Genomic DNA, 21,921 nt, shown 5'->3' on the forward strand with positions numbered 1-21,921 from the left:
TTGCTTCACTATTTCAACCACCTTCATCTTACAAATTCTTGAAATCTCTCTTGAGATTAATGAGTTGTTGTTGCTTCGTCTTGTCCGAACCTTGAAACTCCCCCCTTAGCTTACTCCAAGCTTCTTTTTGGAGTCTTACAAGCCAGAATACATGTGAATATTACATCCGAGACATCATTTTGAATGCAGGACATTGTCTACTATCTTTTAGCTTGCTCGTCACTATGATGCTTGATTTGTGCGATTGTAGCATTGTCCCTTAATGGTGCGAGCTTGATATCAATATTCACAACCTCCTACAAGTCATAAGCTTGCAAATAGGTCTTCATCTTAACAACTTGTATATGATAGTTTTCACCATTGAAAATGAACGGTGCAGGTGGAGAAAAAGCCATGTTTAATCGAGAAAGAAACAACAGCGACCCTTAAGAACAGAAGCTTTGATACCAAAGGTTAGAATTTCAATGTTAAGAAGGAAAAAATTGCAGAAAAGAAACGAGAAATTTAGCAACAAATTTATCTACTAAAGTTTAATAAACTGCACTCTTATTATTGAACAATAAAATAGAGGTATTTATAACAAGAGAAACTCCTAATTTTGGAAAGAAATAACAAAGATTTTATATTAATAAACATCAAATATATTACGCTAATAAATACTCAAGCTCCTAAAAAATCTGAAAAACATATTCTGAAAACATAACTTGCATGCAAGTTCTTCTAAATCCAATTGCTCTGCAACTTCATGCTTCAGACTGCTTGTATCTTTACCGTGACCCTAGTTCGCATTCTAATTCTAGTTCGCCAAAGTAATGAGTTCCCCACTTACTATTCATTTGCGGTAGCTCGCCACTTACTGTGAGTTTGCCAATCTTAGAGAGTTTGTCAAATCTGCATGTAGCATAAATGGTCATCTCGCAACACTTTCCTGGTTTGGCCAAAATAATCATAACTCATTCTATGTTTATACAACTCATGAAATGACACAGAAATATATGCACGTTCTAACACTTGTTCGAACAAACTATGAAACAGTCAAATGTTCCAACAAGGACTAAACATGTGTCAAAATGTAATTGAATAGAACTGTTTTCTTTTAATTAAGAATATATTTACATATATCTTCAATAGAGAAAGAGATTTGCAATCTTGTAGATAATGGTTTCATAGATTAATCTAGAATTACCAGCTCAGAACTTACATGTAAGTTTGAGTGATACTAATGCGAACATTACATTTATAGTTCTGATGAAACAAAAATAAATTTATCAAACTAAAATTTACCAGCAAAATCGCATACTTTCCACCATATTGCTTCCAAAAATCGGAAGTACAAGATCCTGCATCGTTTGCTGATCACCAATGGCCCCAATACACACCAAAAACCAGTAACAAATCCTAGTGGCATGCTTATGTAGAACCAATTTGTCTCTTGTCCCTTACTGATTTCTTTAGCTTCGTTTCTGACATCAAGTTCTTTACCACTTCCTCTACAGCCCCTTAATGGAGATCCACAAAGATGGTTACCAGCATAACATGATTCATTGAAGCCCTGAAGCTGACTGCTTGTGGGTATTATGCCAGTCAATTTGTTAAAGGACAAGTTCAAGTGGCTCAAAAACGTCATACTTGACATGCTTTCAGGAATTGAACTAGAGAGCTGATTTTGAGATAGATCAAGAGATTCTAATGATTTCATACTGCCAATGCTTTCAGGGATCTTTCCAGTTAAGTGATTTCGAGACAAGTTCAGTGTTTGCAAACCTTGGAGGCTCGTCACTTCTTTGGGGATCTCTCCTGACAAATTGTTACAAGAGAAATCAACAAGTCTAACCAAGTTGAGAGTTTTGTCAAATACAAGTACTTGGTCTTTCGTCACAATTGATGCGGATTCCAAAGTAGGTGGTCCGTTGTAGCCTATATATTCTATGATGTTGTCCCTAGAACCATTCCCTCTAACCATAGCACTGAAGTTGCTCATACATCTTGGCATGCTCCCAAAGAGATTGTTTTCAGCGAGGTCCAAAATTTGGAGAGAACTAAGAGCACATAAATGGTCCGGTATGTTACCTCCAAATTTGTTTGATCGAAGAATTAGAATTATTAGACTCGTAAGATCCTGGCCTAGCCATCTTGGAATGTTGCCATCTAGTTCATTCTTTCCAAGGTTAATTGCAAGCAAATTTGTGCAATTTTTTAGTGACAAAGGGATTTCTCCATGAAGATTGTTGTTGTGAAGATTTAGTGATTGAAGTTCTGACAAAGTTCCCATGGAGCTTGGAATTTTACCAGTGAATCTGTTGCCATCTAACCGCAAGACTTGCAAAGATTGCCACTTGATCCAACAATCGGGTATCTCTCCAGATAAAAGATTGTTAGCAATACTAAGAAAACCTGTTGAGAAGGTACCACTCCACTGATGGCACAGAAAATGGAAAAGAGATCCCGAGAAATAATTATTGGAAAGGTCTATCATGTACTGATGGGGACCCATTGGGATTTGAGGCAATGGACCGCTAAAATTATTGAAACTAAGGTCGACAAGAGGGAAAATATCAGGACCACCAGGTAGATACGGAATCTGGCCAGAAATTTGGTTTCTAGAGAGATTTACATGTTTGAATTGGGTTGACAGTCCCCAAAACCACCTAGGAATGACGTCTGAAATTCTTGAATTTGAGATGTCTAGGTATTCTAGATGTTTTTGAGAACGAAGCCACAAGGGAAAAGATGGCCCTATTTGCCATGATCCTAAATCCAAATAAAGAATTTGGAAAGGAGGAACCCAGTTAGGATTGACTCTTAAAACCAATGAGTTACCCGATCCATAAAAATACTTCAATTTGGTATGATTAGCAAAATGTTTATCGGAAACAACACCCTCCAACAAATTGTTGAAAATGGAGACCCTTTCCAAATTTGCAAGCTGTCCCAAAGAAATGGAAATAGGACCAGAGATTGAATTGTCATGCAAACAAAGTTCTTTTAAATTTTTAAGTTGCCAATAAGGGATTGGAATAGGACCAGAGATTAAATTATTAGACAGATTAAGTATTGTTAAATTTTTAAAATGTCCAACTTGATCGGACAGTTGACCAGAAAGTTGGCAACTAGCCAAGTCCAAAGATTCCAGTCTAGGAGAAGAGCATCCCGATAAAATCTCTAAGATGCGAGATATGTCTTGATTCAATCTCATACCTGACAGATAGATTGACCTCAACTTACAAAGCTTTCCCATGGCTCTCGGAAGCTTTCCTTGGAGTTGATTCACTGACAAGTCAAGCTCATTAAGAGAAGTCAGATTGCCAATGGCACTAGAAATGTCGCCATGCAGTTGATTCCCAAGAAGTCTGAGAACCTGAAGAGAGCTGAAACTGTACAGCCAATCTGGTATTGAAGAATTTAAATAACTGGATGAAAGATCGAGATGTGTAAGAGAAGTCATGTTCCGAAGGAAATCAGGGATGGGTCCAAGAAAATAATTTCCTGCAAGATCGAGAAAAACTAGGGACTTAAGGTTGGACACCCACCCAACATCCATTTGATTTGTGAAATGGTTAAGGGAAAGGTCAAGGACGGCAAGAGATGACAAATTAACATTTAGCAATGAAGGGCCAGGAAGAAGCTGACAGGCTGACAAATGCAATTCATCCAAAGAAGGGAGTATTGTGTTTATCAGTTGCAACCAGTTGGAAGCTCTGCTAAGGTTCACGCAACTCAAATCAAGGTGTTTGAGTAAGGAAAGACCAGACAACCATTGGAGATTCTCAACATACAATAACCTATTGTCTCCAAGCTTGAGAGTTTCAAGATTTGAGAGATTCCCAAGTTGGTAAGGCAAGAGGCCTTCAAATACATTGTTGCTTAAATCCAAGTATCTTAAATGCTTCAATTTTGACAAACAAGGGTTTATCTTACCTATTAGCATTGACATTCCATAAGATTCGAGGTCAGTATATCCATCCCAAGTAGGAACCGAAAGGTTGAGAGAGAGGACGTGGGCAGTCCTTTTGTCACAGACAACTCCAATCCACCTGCAACAATCTGGCTGATGATGAGGATCCCATGATGCAAGTCGATTTGCAGCATCTATTAGGCCTTTTTTGAAGTTCAGAAGTGCTTGTTTTTCATTTTCAGGACAAGCAGTGTTAGAGCTCATTTCATTGCTGAGGTTAACGTCAGCTTTTGCGAGAAGGATGAGAAGAAGAATGATGATGATAGCCATAGTTTATTTAAAACTTGGTATAGAAAGGAATTGCATAGGAAAATAAGGATGGGCTTCTATTTATAGATACAATGTGGTCCATTTTAATTAACTGTTACAAAGTCTACTCAATTCCACGGGGACGAAATAAAGAATTATAAAATGCGGAAATCGAATGGAAAACGGAATCACGTCTATAAAGTCTGCTCAATTCCACAACTACCCAATAAAATAATTGTAATATGGGGAATTAGGTGATAAAAAAGCGTCTCTCAAATCTTTGGCCTGCAATCAACAGGAGACCAGCAGCAGTTCAGCACAACACCAGCAGCAACTCGACTTGAAGTGCAGCATTGGAGCTGAACTTTGTTCCTATGTAACTTTATTTTGTTTACTTGTAATTTGTTCACAAAGTTAATAGGATTAGTTCATAATTTGAGTTGATGTAATTCAAGTTAATATTAGTTATGTATTAGTGGGAGCAGTTAAGTTTATATTTTTCAAATTTTGAATAAAAATTAAGGGTGAATGTTTCAGTTATCATTCTTGCAAAGTTCCTTTCTGTTTTTGCTTTGGTTCTTCTGTCTTGTTTTGTTTTGTTTCCTCGTCTTTGTTTGCTGCCAAAGTTCCAACAAAGTATCTATGTGCGTAATATATAATTTTATTTTTTTTCACATACTTGCGTTCCAAATATATAATTAAATAACTAAAAATAACATAAATACGTGTAATTTCAAAATAAAAAAATTTAATGCCTTTCTCACCCTTTTTCTTCAATACTGGTAATTTTTGACAGAAGATAATATATAGAGCGGCTTTTTTTATAGGAAATTATTATTTTATTTTTGTATATGTAATGTATTAAAAGGGTAAAAGTATAATAATGTAATATAGAAAAATTTATATATTTTGTTTAAATATTTTTTGAAGACTCGTGTTTAAACATTTATTTGACTTAAAAAAATGAAAATATATATTAATAAGTAGTAAAAGTTAAATTGAAGCAGAGTAGAGTTCGGTGGGAATGCATGTTGGATATATCCATGGAGGTGGTAATGGTTTTCAAGATTATACATTCATACTAGAGCGAGGTAAGTGGTGGAGCAAAGCATGCCAATTGTGAAGTAATGGCAGATTTTGAAATATTCGCTCTCACCCCGCTCTATTGTCATCCCTAATTGAAGGGTGTTAAACTAACAAAACTATATGTCTTACTAAAATTGGTTAGTATCTACACGACTAATAAAATATTATTTTTTAAAACTAAAATTAAATTTACTAAAAAATTAAAATAAAATTTGAAAAATAAAGATAATAAAAATATAGTTGACAAATTTTCATATTTGATTTATGGGTTTAAGCATAAATGTAAAGATAACTTTAATATTTTTTTAATAAATTGGTTATAGTTATCGATGACGCGCTTAACAATTAATCTCTTCTTACCTTTTCAATAATCAAGACAACAACCCTATAACGAAACGCTTAGGATTTAATTTATTAATAGCGTGAAAAACTAAAAAGACCCAATTCTAACCAATAAATACGCCGGTTTGCTTTAAACACCCACACAATTGAGTTTTTTTAGAGCATATTACATATCCATATAACAATAAAATGCATATTTTGATATACTCAACCATACTATCATCGTAAGTATTAGAATGGTCAAACAATTATGACTTTAATAATTTTAATTGACAATGCAAATATTTTAAACTATCCCATATAAATTTATATTCAACAAACTTAAATATTTACAATTTAAACAAAAGTTATGTACATACCCAACAAAAAAATAACACTAATTCAAAGAAATACACAAAAGTAAGATTATGAAAATTGTTGTCTCTCTAAGTCTTAAAGTCCCCATTTATAAGACTAAATCCTAAATAAATAAAAGCTTTCAAAAATTCCTAAATAAAATAATATACAATATCTTAAAACAAATATAAATATAACTAAAATAGAATATAAAAGGAGAAAAGTTCTAATTAAATAAACAAGCTTCTAATGTTACACATATGTTGCATGTGATTTTACATGTTTAATATTTAATTAGTTTTTATAAATATTATATTTAATTTTTAAATATTGTATTTTAAATACATTAATTAATGTAAATTAATATTTTTATTTGAATTATTAATACAATTAAATATATATTAACTTATCAATTCACATATTATAATTAAAATTTTCCAAATAATAGTTAAAGCATTTTTAGCATATTCTTTTGAAACAGGCCGTTTTGGTTTTATTTGAAGGTAAATGGGCCGAATACAAATCCTAAAAGCATAAATAGAATCCTAGAAAACAAACACGTGACAAAATCCCTAATCCAACTGAGAAAACTAAAGCGGAAATGAAAAGACACTATGGTGCTTGATTTATGCGACTGTAGCATTGTCCTTTAATGGCGCGAGTTGATATTAGTATTCACAACCTCCCACAAGTCATAAGCTTGCAGATAGGTTTTCATCTTAACATGTAATATCCCGAAAATTACTATAGTAAGAAAGTAAGATAATATCCTTGATATAGTAAAATAAGGAAATAAAGTGATAAAAAGGGTAATATTGAGTTTATGTCAACATTGGGAAGTATATTATGACATATTAATTCAAGAAAGGATTAAATTGTAAAAGTGAGAAAAGTTTTGTTGCCCAAGAGTAAATACTCAAAATTTGACGGGTTAAAGTGTAAATATGAAAAAGTTGAAGGACCAATAGTGTAGATATTTTAAGGGTGGAATAATCTAGAAACTAAGAAAAATGGATGAATTAGGACCAAATTGAAAATGTGAAGATTTTTGAGGGACTAAATTGCAATTTTACCAAATTAAGTGATGACTCAAGGATAGAATTTCAAAAGATTATAAAGAGCAAAATGGTCAAATAGAGAGAGAGAATACTAGAAGGTAATGATGATGTTTGTGATATTTTTAATTAATTAATTAGATAAATATTATTTAATTAATATTTTATTAAGATTTTTAGTATTATTTTATTATTAAATGATTAATATAAAAGGTCCATGCAACCAACGTTAGAAGAGAAGAGAAGAAAGAAAATTTTGCTTTCTTTACAATTTGATCATTTCACCAAAAATTCACTATTTTCACCTAGAAATCAAAAGAATTTTCATAGCTTCCAAGAGAGAAAAATAATAAGAAGATAATGGGGAGCTAGAATGTCAAGTTAGATTCAAGAAATAGAAGCTGCAGGAGAGAGAAAATCAAGTTAAAGATTGAAATCAATATCACAAGGTAAGAACATCAAGATTTCAATATATTTTTAAGTTTGTTATTGTTGAAAAAGCATGGAAATGATGTTATAGTAGAGTTTTTTAAATAAAGTCTTATGTTTTTGATATATTAGTGAAGGAAATAAGTGAAAATGATGGGAAATATTATAGAGAAAGGGAATAAGGGAGTTATAAACTTAGTAATCAACATCTTGCACTAAAATAATTTTGGACAATGCAGTAGGTTAACTTTAAAAATCACCATAAATTGTGGAAATTGAATTAGAGGATGAAAAAATTTTGAATTAAATCTTATTAAGTATAGTTTCTCATAGAAGAAACGGTGTAAGTAATGGAATTGTAAATCATGAGATATAATAAATATTGTGAGACAAGGTCAAAATGAATTTGGGTTCCCCTGTTCTGACTTTGGAAAATCATACAAAATTGAATAAAAATAATTAAAGGCTTAAATTTATATGTTTAAAATCCTTAATGAGCCTATTTTCAATAGAAACAAACAAAAACATCATCCAAATTCTTTACAAAGAGATAATTAATTTTTAGTGAAGATGGGTCGGAACTGTAAAATAGTGAAACAGGAGAAATTTTAAAGAATAAACTGTACTTATTGGCTAAACCAAAATTCTAAAAATTTTATGGTAAGAATATAGTGAGTCTAGTTTCATAGGAATTTATCAGGTCTTAATTTGGAGTTCCGTAGCTCAAGATATAAATAATTTATTGACTATGACTCAAGTGGACAACTTTGAATTAATATATAAATAGATGGTGGAATTATAGATAATGTTACATATAAGCATATTATACATTAAGGATGTGGAATGGAGAGGAGGAGGAGGAAAATAAATGATTATTCAACTAGCATGAGTTTTCATTGAAAATGGTCAATTTGCATGTTTTAGGTTCAAGGACTAAATTGAATAAAAGTAATATTTTAAGGGTAAATTGGTAAAATGTCAAAAGTGACCAAATTGCATGAAATGAATTGTTTTATTATTTAAATTAATAAATTGAATGAAATATTAATTTAGATCAAGATTGGGTGGAAATTGAGGAAAATAGAAAATTACCAAAATATCCTTGAATTTTGGTATTTCGCAATTTAGTCTGGTAGGTTCGTGTAATTTGAATTTTATTCTTAAATGCTTGAAATGTTTGTTATTGATGTGAATTTGATTTGAATGTTCATTGTATGAAAATTGATGAAACATTGATATATTTGATAAAAGGGAATAATGCATTGAATGGATGTATGAATGTTTATCACACTATCCATTAATTCTATCAGTAATTTTGGATGTTTTGATTCTGGTTATATTGACATGTATGAGTTAAATTGGTCAACGTTAGCTCATTAATGTTTTGATTTTGATTGATTTTAAATATGAATGCTTGATGAAATGAAATGTCTGTAAATTAATTTATAAACTCCGGTAATGCTCTATAACCCTATTCTGGAGATGGATATAGGTTAGGGGTGTTACATAACAACCTAGCTTTCACCATTGAAAATGAACGGTGAAGATGGAGAAAAAGCCATGTTTGATCAAGAAAGAAACAACAATGACCCTTAAGAACAGAAGCTTTGATACCAATTGTAAGAATTTTGACGTTAAGAAGGAAATTAAAAATTGCAGAAAAGAAACGAGAAATTTAGCAACAAATTTATCTGCTAAAGTTTAATATATTGCACTCTTATTATTGAACAATAAAATAAAGGTATTTATAAAAAGAAAAACTCCTAATTAATTATGGAAAGAAATAACAAAGATTTTATACAAATAAACATCAAATATATTATACTAATAAATACTAAAACTTCAAAAAAAATCTGGAAAACATATTCTGAAAACATAACTTCCATGCAAGTTCTTTTAAATCCAGTTGCTCTATAGCTTGATGCTTCAGACTGCTTGTATCTTTACTGTGACCCCAGTTCACATTCTAATTCTAGTTCGCCAAAGTAACGAGTTCCCCACTTACTATTCATTTGAGGTAGCTCGCCACTTATTGTGAGTTTACCAATCTTAGAGGATTTGTCAAATGTGCATGTTGCATAAATGGTCATCTCGCAACACTTTCCTGGTTTGGCCAAAATAATCATAACCCGTTCTAAAGCCTGTTTAAACAACTCATGAAATGATAGAGAAATATCTGCACATTCTAACACTCATTCGAACAAACTATGAAACAGTCAAATGTTCCAACAAGGACTAAACATGTGTCAAAAAGTAATTGAATAGAACTGTTTTCTTTTAATTAAGAATATATTTACACATATCTTCAATAGAAAACGAGATTTGCAATCTTGTAGATAATGGTTTCATAGATTAATCTAGAATTACTGCTCATAACTTACATGTAAGTTTGAGTGATACTAATGCGAACATTACATTTATAGTTCTGATGAAACAAAAATAAATATATAAAACTAAAATTTACCAGCAAAATCGCATACTTTCCACCACATTGCTTCCAAAAATCGAAAGTACAAGATCCTCCACCGTTTGCTGATCACCAATGGCCCCAATACACACCAAAAACCAGTAACAAATCCTAGTGGCATGCTTATGTAGAACCAATTTATCGCTTGTCCCTTACTGATTTCTTTAGCTTCGCTTCTGACATCAGGTTCTTTACCACTTCCTTTACAGCCCTTTAATGGAGATCCACAAAGATGGTTACCAGCATAACTTGATTCATGGAAGCCCTGAAGCTGACTGCTTGTGGGTATTATGCCAGTCAATTTGTTAAAGGACAAGTTCAAGTGGCTCAAAAACGTCATACTTGACATGCTTTCAGGAATTGAACTAGAGAGCTGATTTTGAGATAGATCAAGAGATTCTAATGATTTCATACTGCCAATGCTTTCAGGGATCTTTCCAGTTAAGTGATTTCGAGACAAGTTCAGTGTTTGCAAACCTTGGAGGCTCGTTACTTCTTTGGGGATCTCTCCTGACAAATTGTTACAAGAGAAATCAACAAGTCTAACCAAGTTGAGAGTTTTGTCATATACAAGTAATTGGTCTTTCGTCACAATTGATGCAGATTCCAAAGTAGATGGTCCGTTAAGGCCTCTATATTCTATGATGTTGTCCCTAGAACCATTCCCTCTAACCATAGCACTGAAGTTGCTCATACATCTTGGCATGCTCCCAAAGAGATTGTTTTCAGCAAGGTCCAAAATTTGGAGAGAACTAAGAGCACATAAATGGTCCGGTATGTTACCTCCAAATTTGTTTGATCGAAGAATTAGAATTATTAGATTCGAAAGATCCTGGCCTAGCCATCTTGGAATGTTGCCATCTAGTTCATTCTTTCCAAGGTTAATTGCAAGCAAATTTGTGCAATTTTTCAGTGACAAAGGGATTTCTCCATGAAGCTTGTTGTTGTGAAGATTTAGTGATTGAAGTTCTGACAAAGTTCCCATGGAGCTTGGAATTTTACCAGTGAATCTGTTGCCATCTAACCGCAAGACTTGCAAAGATTGCCACTTGATCCAACAATCGGGTATCTCTCCAGATAAAAGATTGTTAGCAATACCAAGAAAACTTGTTGTGATGGTACCATTCAACTGATAGCACAGAAAATGGAAAAGAGATCCCGAGAAATAATTATTGGAAAGGTCTATCATGTACTGATTGGAACCCATTGAGATTTGAGGCAATGGACCGCTAAAATTATTGAAACTAAGGTCGACAAAAGTGAAAATATTAGGACCATTAGGTAGATACGGAATCTGGCCAGAAATTTGGTTTCTAGAGAGATTTACATCTCTAAATTGGGTTGACAGTCCCCAAAACCACCTAGGAATGACGTCTGAAATTCTTGAATTTGAGATATCTAGATATTCTAGATGTTTTTGAGAACGAAGCCACAAGGGAAAAGATGGCCCTATTTGCCATGATCCTAAATCCAAATCAAGAATTTGGAAGGGAGGAACCCAATTAGGATTGGCTCTCAAAACCAATGAATTGCCCGATCCATAAAAATACTTCAATTTGGTATGATTAGCAAAATGTTTTTCGGAAACAACACCCTCCAACAAATTGTTGAAAATGTAGAGCCATTCCAAATTTGCAAGCTGTCCCAAAGAAATTGAAATAGGACCAGAGATTGAATTGTCATCCAAAAAAAGTTCTTTTAGATTTTTAAGTTGCCAAAAAGGGATTGGAATAGGACCAGAGATTGAATTATTAGACAGATAAAGTGTTGCTAAATTTTTAAAATGTCCAACTTGATCGGACAGTTGACCAGAAAGTTGACAACTAGCCAAGTCCAAAGACTCCAATCTAGGAGAAGAGCATCCCGATAAAATCTCTAAGATGCGAGATATGTCTTGATTCAATCTCATACCTGACAGATTGATTGACCTCAACTTACAAAGCTTTCCCATAGCTCTCGGAAGCTTTCCTTGGAGTTCATTCCTTGACAAGTCAAGCTCATTGAGAGAAGTCAGATTGCCAATGGCACTAGAAATGTCGCCATGCAGTTGATTACTAGGAAGTCTGAGAACCTGAAGAGAGCTGAAACTGTACAGCCAATCTGGTATTGAAGAATTTAAATAATTGGATGAAAGATCGAGGTGTGTAAGAGAAGTCATGTTCCGAAGGAAATCAGGGATGGGTCCATGAAAATCATTTCCTACAAGATCGAGAAAAACTAGGGACTTAAGGTTGGACACCCACCCAACATCCATTTGATTTGTGAAATGGTTAAAGGAAAGGTCAAGGATGGCAAGAGATGACAAATTAACATTTAGCAACGAAGGGCCAGGAAGAAGCTGACAGGCTGACAAATGCAATTCATCCAAAGAAGGGAGTATTGTGTTTATCAGTTGCAACCAGTTGGAAGCTCTGCTAAGATTCACCCAACTCAAATCAAGGTGTTTGAGTAAAGAAAGACCAGACAACCATTGGAGATTCTCAACATACAATAACCCAAAGGAGAATGGATAAGCTCCAAGCTTGAGAGATTCAAGATTTGAGAGATTCCCAAGTTGGTAAGGCAAGAGGCCTTCAAATGCATTGTTGCTTAAATCCAAGTATCTTAAATGCTTCAATTTTGACAAACAAGGGTTTATCTTACCTCCTAGCTTTGACATTCTATAAGATTTGAAGTCTGTATGTTCATCCCAAGGAGGAAGCGAAAGGTTGAGAGAGAGGACGTGGGCAGTCCTTTTGTCACAGACAACTCCAATCCACCTGCAACAATCTGGATGATGATGAGGATCCCATGAAGCAAGCCGATTTGCAGCATCTATTAGGCCCTTTTTGAAGTTCAAAAGTGCTTGTTTTTCATTTTCAGGACAAGCAGTGTTAGAGCTCATTTCATTGCTGAGGTTAACGTCAGCTTTTGCGAGAATGATGAGAAGAAGAATGATGATGATAGCCATAGTTTATTTAAAACTTGGTATAGAAAGGAATTGCATAGGAAAATAAGGATGGGCTTCTATTTATAGGTACAATGTGGTCCATTTTAATTAACTGTTACAAAGTCTACTCAATTCCACGGGGACGAAATAAAGAATTATAAAATGCGGAAATCGGGTGGAAAAAGGAATCACGTCTATAAAGTCTGCTCGATTCCACAACTACCAAATAAAATAATTGTATGATCAAAAAGCATCTCTCAAATCTATGAGCGTAATTTACAGGCCGAAAAAGCATCTATGTGCGTAATATATAATTTTATTTTTTTTCACATACTTGCCTTCCAAATATATAATTAAATAATTAAAAATAACATAAATACGTGTAATTTCAAATTAAAACCAAATATATAATTAAATAATTAAAAATAACATAAATACGTGTAATTTCAAATTGAAAAAAAATTAATGCGTTTCTCACCCTTTTTTCTTCAATCCCGCGATCTTGGTAATTTTTGACAGAAGATAATATATATAGCGGTAATCGTGACTGTTTTTCCTTCTTTTTTTTTTACGAAATTATTATTTTATTTTTGTATATGTAATGTATTAAAAGGTTAAAAGTATAATAATGTAATAAAGAAAATTTATATATTTTGTTTAAATACTTTTTGAAGAATCATGTTTAAACATTTACTTGACTTAAAAAAATAAGAATATTAATAAGTTGTAAAAGTTAAATTGAAGCGGAGTAGAGTGGGGTGGGGATGGATGTTGGATACATCCATGGAGGTGGTAATGGTTTTCAAGATTATACATTCATAGTAGAGCGAGATAGGTGGTGGAGCAAAGCATGCCAATTGTGAAGTGATGGCAGATTCAGAAATATTCGCTCTCGCCCCGCTCCATTGTCATCCCTAATTGAAGGGTATTGAACCAACAAAACTATATATTTTACTAAAAATGATTTTGGGATACTAAAGAGTAGGTTAGTATCTACAGGACTAATATAAATTTATTTCTTTAAAAACTAAAATTAAATTTACTAAAAATTAAAATAAAATTTGAGAAATAAAGATAATAAAAATATAGTTAAAGACAAATTTTCATATTTGATTTATGGGTTTAAGTATAAATGCAAAGATAATTTTAATTTTTTTAATAAATTGGTTATAGTTATCGATGACGCGCTTAACAATCAATCTCTTCTTACTTTTTCAATAATTAAGACAACAACCCTATAACGAAACGCTTAGGATTTAATTTATTAATAGCGTGAAAAACTAAAAAGACCCAATTCTAACCAATAAATACGTAGGTTTGCTTTAAACACCCACACAATTGAGTTTTTTTAGAGCATATTACAAATCCATATAACAATAAAATGCATATTTTGATATACTCAACCATACTATCATCGTAAGTATTAGAATAGTCAAACAATTATGACTTTAATAATTTTAATTGACAATGAAAATATTCTAAGCTATCTTGTATGAATCTATATTCAACAAAATTAAATATTTGCAATTTAAACAAAAGATATGTACATACCCAACAAAAAGAACACTAATTCAAAGAAATACACAAAAGTAAGATTATGAAAATTGTTGTCTCTCTAAGTCTTAAAGTCCCCATTTATAAAGAGTAAATCCTAAATAAAAGCTTTCAAAAATCCTAAATAAAATAAAATATAATATCTTAAAACAAATATAAATATAACTAAAATAGAATATAAAAGGAGAAAAGTTTTAATTAAATAAACAAGCTTCTAATGTTACATATATTACATGTGATTTTACATGTTTAATATTTAATTAGTTTTTTAAATATTATATTTAGTTTTATAAATATTTTATTTTTAATTACATTAATTAATATAAAGTAATATTTCTTATTTGAACTATTAAATACAATTAAATATATATTAACTTATCAATTCACATATTATAATTAAAATTTTCTAAATAATAATTAAAGCATTTTTAGCATATTCTTTTGAAACAGACCGTTTTGGTTTTATTTGAAGGTAAATGGGCCGAATACAAATCCTAAAAGCATAAACAGAATCCGAGAACAAACACGTGACAAAATCCTTAATCTAACTGAGAAAACTAAAGCGAAAATAAAAAGACAAAAACCATAACAGTACAAAATCCCCAAATCAAAAACAAATCAAAACGTAATTGGAACCCTAAAAACGATCAGTGGAACCAGACTGCTATCAGCTTCCTTCTCTACCAAAACGACCAAAACCACCCCGCTGAGTTCACCAAAGAACAATGGGGCAAGAAGGGAGATTGAAGGAACCTTTTTTCCCATAGCATGAAAACCTCAATCCCAAAACAGACCTTTACCAATCAGACTTCACGACAGATCTATCCATATCTGATCCTCTGCTACTATCTTATGAACCTTTGGAGGAACTTCCTCACTCAAACCTTGCCAACCAATCACCGCCATTGCATGTGCAGCAATATTACAACCTCTAGGAGAGAATTTAAAACGACATGCCTTAACTTCTCGACAGAGCTTTCGCATCCTAGGTAATTGGTCGTATAACTGAATAGTCTTCTATGTTTGTCTATAATTACTGTATTACAATCCTTGAATCACTCTCCAGGATGATTCGCTAGAAACCTATTTCTTGGGCAAACTAGAGCCCATGTAGAACCACCATCGCCTCCGCCATGAAAATCGTGTTGACCCAGGTATGGAACCGATAACCAGATCCCAATATTTTCCCCAACTCATCTTCAACAATAATCCTTGATATCGCCTTTTGATTTGGTCCCGAATATCCTGTATCGACATTTACCTTGACCCACGACGATGGTGGAGGATGTAACACCCCTTACCCGTATTCGACACCGGAATAGGGTACGAGGCATTACCAGAACACATACACTTGTAAGCGTATTGAACCGAGTTATAAAATTTCATCTAAATTAAAACTTTCAAATTATTAACATGCTTTTATAATTCTTCACAATATATCCTCAAAATATTATATTCATAATAAATAGGGCCTACGAGACCCGATACATACTCATGCAATTCAATGCTTCATTTCTTTTTATTCAATTCACAATTTCTCATGCTCACAATTCAAATCCTATCACTAGCAATTTCCATTTAATTCACGTACAATTCAATATTAGTAAGTTCAATACTAATACGTATTTACCACTTCACTCAACGTTTATCGATTATACCATTCATTAACACATTTATGAAATTCTCAATTTTGAAATGAAAATATCACTTTAGCTTAAATAACAACATCAATTAAACTCATCATCCCCTTTTTTCGTCATTTTTCACTTCAAATATGAACTTACTATTTCATTATCTTTCCACACCTGTTTCCTATGCATATCACACAAGACATAAACATATCATTCAACTATAGTCGCAAGCTAATACATTTAAACATAATTCTTTTTGGAACTAACCACGTGATAAACCATTTCACTAGAGATTACATAATTTAAACCTGACCACCCCTATTATGATCACAAGCATATTTCCATTTAGGCACTTACCATCTCAATGCATAACTTATAAGTTTAACGTGGCATAATCCAACCGCAACTTGGCCAAAGCCTAAGCATGTACACCAAATATGTTAACCAAATAAACATATAGCTTAAGCATTATAAGCATAGATGAGCACAACATTTGTTCATGTATCAAACTTACCAACATGTGTTAATTCATAAACCATTCATGACATTACTTCAAGCCATATCATATTCCAAATGTACCATACACACATACTATGAAACTTTATTTTCCCACATGAGCTTAAACCAGGACCAATCATGTACAAATATAAGCATCATTTCTATTTCATCGTTTATCAATCATAATTGAGCATATGACCAATTATACAAAAATCATTCATATATTTTCCAATTTTCCTCCTCCTCCTCTCCATTCCACATCCTTAATGTGTATAACACACTTAAATAACATTATCCATACTTTCACTATTTTCTTGTATGTAAATTCAAATTGTTTGTCTGAGTCAGAGTCACTAATTTATTTATATCTCGAGCTACCAAGCTCCAAATTAAGATCCGTTAATTTTTCCCGAAACTAGACTCACATATCTTCTTAAAACAAAATTTTAGAATTTTTGGATTAGTCAATAAGTACAGTTTATTCTTTAAAGTTTTCCCTGTTTCACTGTTCGATAGTAATAACCCTTCTTCACTAAAAATTAATTATTTCATAGTACAGAATTCGAATAATGTTATCGTTTGTTTCTTTTGAAAATAAACTCATTCAGGATTCTAAACATATAAATTTTATCTCATAATTATTTTTGTACAATTTTAATGATTTTCCAAAGTTAGAACAGGGATTTCGAAATCATTCTAACCATGTCTCACTAAAATTCAAATATCTCATAATATAAAACTCTTTTGTTTGCTCTATCTCTTTTATGTGAAAATAGACTAATTCAGCTTTAACTTCATATATTATTCATCCTCTATTTCAATTTCCACTATTTTTGGTGATTTTCAAAATCACACAACTGCTCTTATCTAAACTGTTTTGTTGCTAAATGTACTCTTTCATAATTTCACTTTTCTCACTTTTCTTTTCACTTATCAAAGTTAATTTCTCGTCTTTCTTGATTTATAATAACATATTTAAATTTTTAACACTCACATTATTCAATTTAGTCCAAAATCACACTTTGGAAAAATTATATTTTTGCCCCTAAAGTTTTATAAAATTATGATTTTGCCCCTAGGCTCGTAAAATAATTTTTATTCAATTTCCTTACATTTCAGGCCTAGCCGAACCATTTTCATAACTATAACAGTCCACAATTCTCACTTATTCACACACTTGTGACATATTTTATAACTTTTACAAATTAATCCTTTTAGGCATTTTTATCGAAAATCACCTAGTAAAAATCGATTATCACACTCCAAAGATTCATATTCTTCCATAAAACATCAAAATACATGCATACCATTCATGGGTAAATTTTTAAACACAAACCCTAACTCAAAATAACGATAAAAATATGTAAACCGAGCTATGAGGATTTCAAAAATGTAAAGAACATTAAAAACAGGGCAAACAGACTTACTATGAAACTTGAAAGCTTAAACCAAACCCTATAGCCATGGCTTCCATGACATATTCGGCCAGCCCCATGAGAAGATGATGATTTTTTTGCCTATTTTGTCTTTTTAATTCACTTTAATTACCAAATTACCAAAATGCCCCTAATTTAAAATTTTCATATTTCACTTATCTCATGCCCATTTTTGTCCACAATTTAACCAATGGTCTAATTACCATTTAAGGGCATCCAATTTAAAATTTCATGACAATTGGACACTTATAACATGTAGAACTCAACTTTTACACTTTTTACAATTTAGTCATTTTTACTAAATTAAGTGCCTAAACGTCAAAATTTTTGATCAAAATTTTCACGAAATCATTCCATGAAATTGTAGACCATAAAAATATAATATAATAAAATAAATAAATAATTTTTCCCCATCGAATTTGTGGTCCTGAAACCACTGTTCCGACTAGGCCCAAAATCGGGTTGTTACAGAGGAGACCAACGAGCTACATCAACTGAAGGAGGGTGCCTCAAAACTGAACTCAACACCCGATATTCTCTCCCATATCCACGAACAAAGGTAATGACATCATTAACACTTTGCAAAATCCCTTCATGGATGAGTTTATTTCGAGCATACCATAATGCCCAAATTGTAATAGCAGCAAGTTCTTTATTGTCGTTGTTTGAATGTTAAAAAATCTAGCACAACCAATCCACTAAACTCGCCTCGGCCACCAATTCAGGCCACTGGAATCCTAATCTTTGCCAAATCTGCTTCACGAAGAGCCAGTCTCAACTAACATGTATGTTGATTTATCAAAATGCTGACAACGTAGGCATAATTGCCCTACTGCGATTCTCTTACAATATAAATTTTACAAGGTTGGTACATAATTTTGCACAAATCTTGAGATTAAAATTTTGACCTTTGACGTCATTTCAAACACCACAAATACTTATAGATAATGCATTCATTCATACTTACAATGCAAGGCTGTAATAAGGCTCTATAACCACTATGCACTGAGTATTCCTGGATATGTTCCCCGTACCAAATTTTCTTATCCATCTGATTGATTTTTGATAAAGGTATACTCATAATTGCATTCGCCTCATCACCAAAAAAAATTGATCTAATTAAACTACTAGTCCAGCAGTTTGATTCTTGTACAATTAAATCACTAACCCGATCAACACCTGAGACTTGCTCTGTAACTACCTTTACCATTTCCTTACCAGATTACCAATAATCTTCCCAAATAGAAACCATTAATCCCATCCCAATCCTCCATTTTAACCTCGACTTCAACAAACCTTTTGCATTCCAAATGCTTCTTCAAGTCATAGAAGGGTTTGTGCTTAGATTTGACTCTATAAAACTTGTGTTTAGGTAGTATTTCACCCTATTCAATCTTGCTGATAAAGAGCCAGGATTCTCAAGCAACCTCTATCCCTGCTTCACCAATAAAGAAATGTTAAACTTTGCCAAATCCTTGAAACCCTTACCACTATCCTCTTTTAAATAACAGAGCTCCAGTGCATCCCCTTCGTTCCTCCCGATTTCTACCACCAAAACTAAGCCATCGTTGCCTCTAGCTCCCTACAAAATGAACTGGGTAATAGAAGACACAACATGGCAAACATCGGGATTGCCTGTAACACTGACTTGATAAGAACTTCGCGACCACCTATTGACAAGGCTTTTGAACTCCAACTATTCAATCGACTCATACACTTCTCCTTCAAACCCCTAAAAGCTCTCATTTTATTCCTACCAACAATTGATGGTAAACCAAGATACTTCTCAAGGTTATCAATAGAGTGCACCCTTAAAACTTGACAAACCTCCATTATTTTCTCTTGAGTTACATTCGCACTAAAAAATGTCCCGAATTTATCAAAATTAACCATCTGCCCAGAGCTATTTGCATACTTGTCCAAAAACCCTTTTCGATGCATTCACCCCTTCTAACGACGCCTCACCAAAAATCATGCTATCATCCACAAAAAGTAAATGAGTGACAATCGAAGTATACTTATTAATGCGTACTCCCTATAACTGTCCATGCAACGCTGCCATTTATAATAATACTGAAAGCCCCTTGCTACATACAAGGAACAAGTATGGGCTAAGGGGATCGCCTTGCCTCAGCCTACGAGACGGGCAGAACTACTCCCCCACCTCTCCATTTAACACCACTGATTACAAGACTCATTCCACACGTCTCATCACTTTTTTGATCCATAGATCCGAGAAACTTATCTGCCCGAGCATCTGCCTTAGGAACAACCAGTTGACTCTGTCGTATACTTTGCTCATGTCCAGTTTTACTACAAAAGACCTTATTCTGCCCACCCTCTTATGCCTTAAGAAATGTAAGATCTCATATGCCGCTAAAATATTATCCGATATTAGCCGTCCAGGAACAAAAGCATTTTGGGTCTTATCAATACAATAATGAATCATGGACTATAAACCTATTCACAAGCATTTTTGAAATAATTTTATAAAGAATGTTGCATAAGCTTATTGGTCTGAACTGATTCATGTTTTGTGAATTACAAACCTTGGGAATTAAAACAATTTGGGTGCCATTTATCTCAGCCATGTCATGCTCATCAGCCAAAGTCTTAATACAATACTCAGCCACCTCATTTCCAACTATGTGCCAAAATCTTTGGTAAAAGACTGCACCAAGCCCATCCTCTCCCGATGCCTTTCACGACCTTATAGATTTAACCGCGTCACAGACCTCCAGAAACAAAAAGTCTCGCAACAGATGCAAGCCCTTGCAACACCTCTTCAACGCCATTCGAACCATTTGAAGAGAAAAGAGAAGTAAAATAGTCTTTGGCAATATTCAACAAGTCCAAACTACTTTCATGCAAGATGCCACTCTCGTCCCTTAGATTTACCACTTTATTCCTCCTCCTCTGCTGTGAAGCAAAATTATGGAAGTACATAGTATTTATGTCCCTATTTCTTAGCCAATTAGCCCTCGCTTGTTGCACCCAATAAATCTCTTCAACATACAATATTATTTTTTATGTAATTAATGCAAAGTAACATTATTTTAAGTAATAACTAATTAACCTAATTAACTCTAATATTAATTAAGTAATAGTTAAGATGCCTAGGAATCTATTCAAGTAAAAACTCTATTTCAAAATAATAAAATTACCAAACGTTTCTTTAAGTAAAAAATTTTAACTAATAGTTGTATATTATAATTATAATTATCACAATTTTTTCCCTATATTTTATGCTTAAAGTTCTATTCAAGTAGTAAGTTTATTTTAAAATTAGCATAACCTTTTTAACTAATAATTGCAATTTAAATTCTAAATATTTTGAAATGTGTAATTATCACAACTATTAAATTTTAATTATTTTTAAATGTATAATTATCAAAAATTCTATTTTATTTACATTTTTAACTAATAATTCTAAATTAAATATTATAATTATTTTAAATATGAATTTAATAATATGATGGAAAGTAAAAGGCATTCTCTTTAGTTCAAAAGTTTTTCCAAACTAGTACTTTTATAAATATTGCATATACATCTCAAATATTTCTTTCCTAATTTTTCTCAAAATATTCAAATCAAATACAAGTAAAACATATAAATCAACAACACAAATTCTCATAGACCATATAAAGTTGATCACTTATCTTGAAATTAAATACAATAAATCTGACACTCACTCGTTGAGTTATGTACTCATAATTTTCAATATCTCAATGAAATTTCAAAATAAAGCATAGAAAGAGATATTCCAAATTGCAAATTCCAAAATTTTTAGTACAACAACCGGTACTACTCCAGGAATGAGCACAGTAAATTATTGAGGAATTTTTGAAGCAAGCTAGTTTAAAAGAGATCATAAGGAAATTAATTTGATATTGGAGATGGGAATCTATGTAAAGACTAGAAAATGAGAAAATGTGGCAAAAAGGACCATATCGT

At 32.5% G+C, this 21,921-nt stretch overlaps 2 protein-coding genes across 2 annotated transcripts; both read right to left on the bottom strand.

Moving 5' to 3' along the window:
• Positions 1-681: 681 nt before the first annotated feature.
• LOC105778110 (receptor-like protein EIX2) lies at positions 682-4,231 on the bottom strand. Its single transcript, XM_052621793.1, has one exon. The coding sequence runs from the start codon at positions 4,223-4,225 to the stop codon at positions 1,274-1,276; it is 2,952 nt and encodes a 983-aa protein (XP_052477753.1). The 5' UTR covers positions 4,226-4,231; the 3' UTR covers positions 682-1,273.
• A 5,674-nt stretch (positions 4,232-9,905) lies between these two features.
• On the bottom strand, positions 9,906-12,869 carry LOC128033908 (receptor-like protein EIX2). The gene has a single exon (XM_052622405.1). The coding sequence runs from the start codon at positions 12,867-12,869 to the stop codon at positions 9,906-9,908; it is 2,964 nt and encodes a 987-aa protein (XP_052478365.1).
• Between the last annotated feature and the right edge of the window lie 9,052 nt (positions 12,870-21,921).

Source organism: Gossypium raimondii, chromosome 10 (genome assembly GCF_025698545.1).
Source record: "Gossypium raimondii isolate GPD5lz chromosome 10, ASM2569854v1, whole genome shotgun sequence".
NCBI classification, from domain to species: Eukaryota; Viridiplantae; Streptophyta; class Magnoliopsida; order Malvales; family Malvaceae; genus Gossypium; species Gossypium raimondii.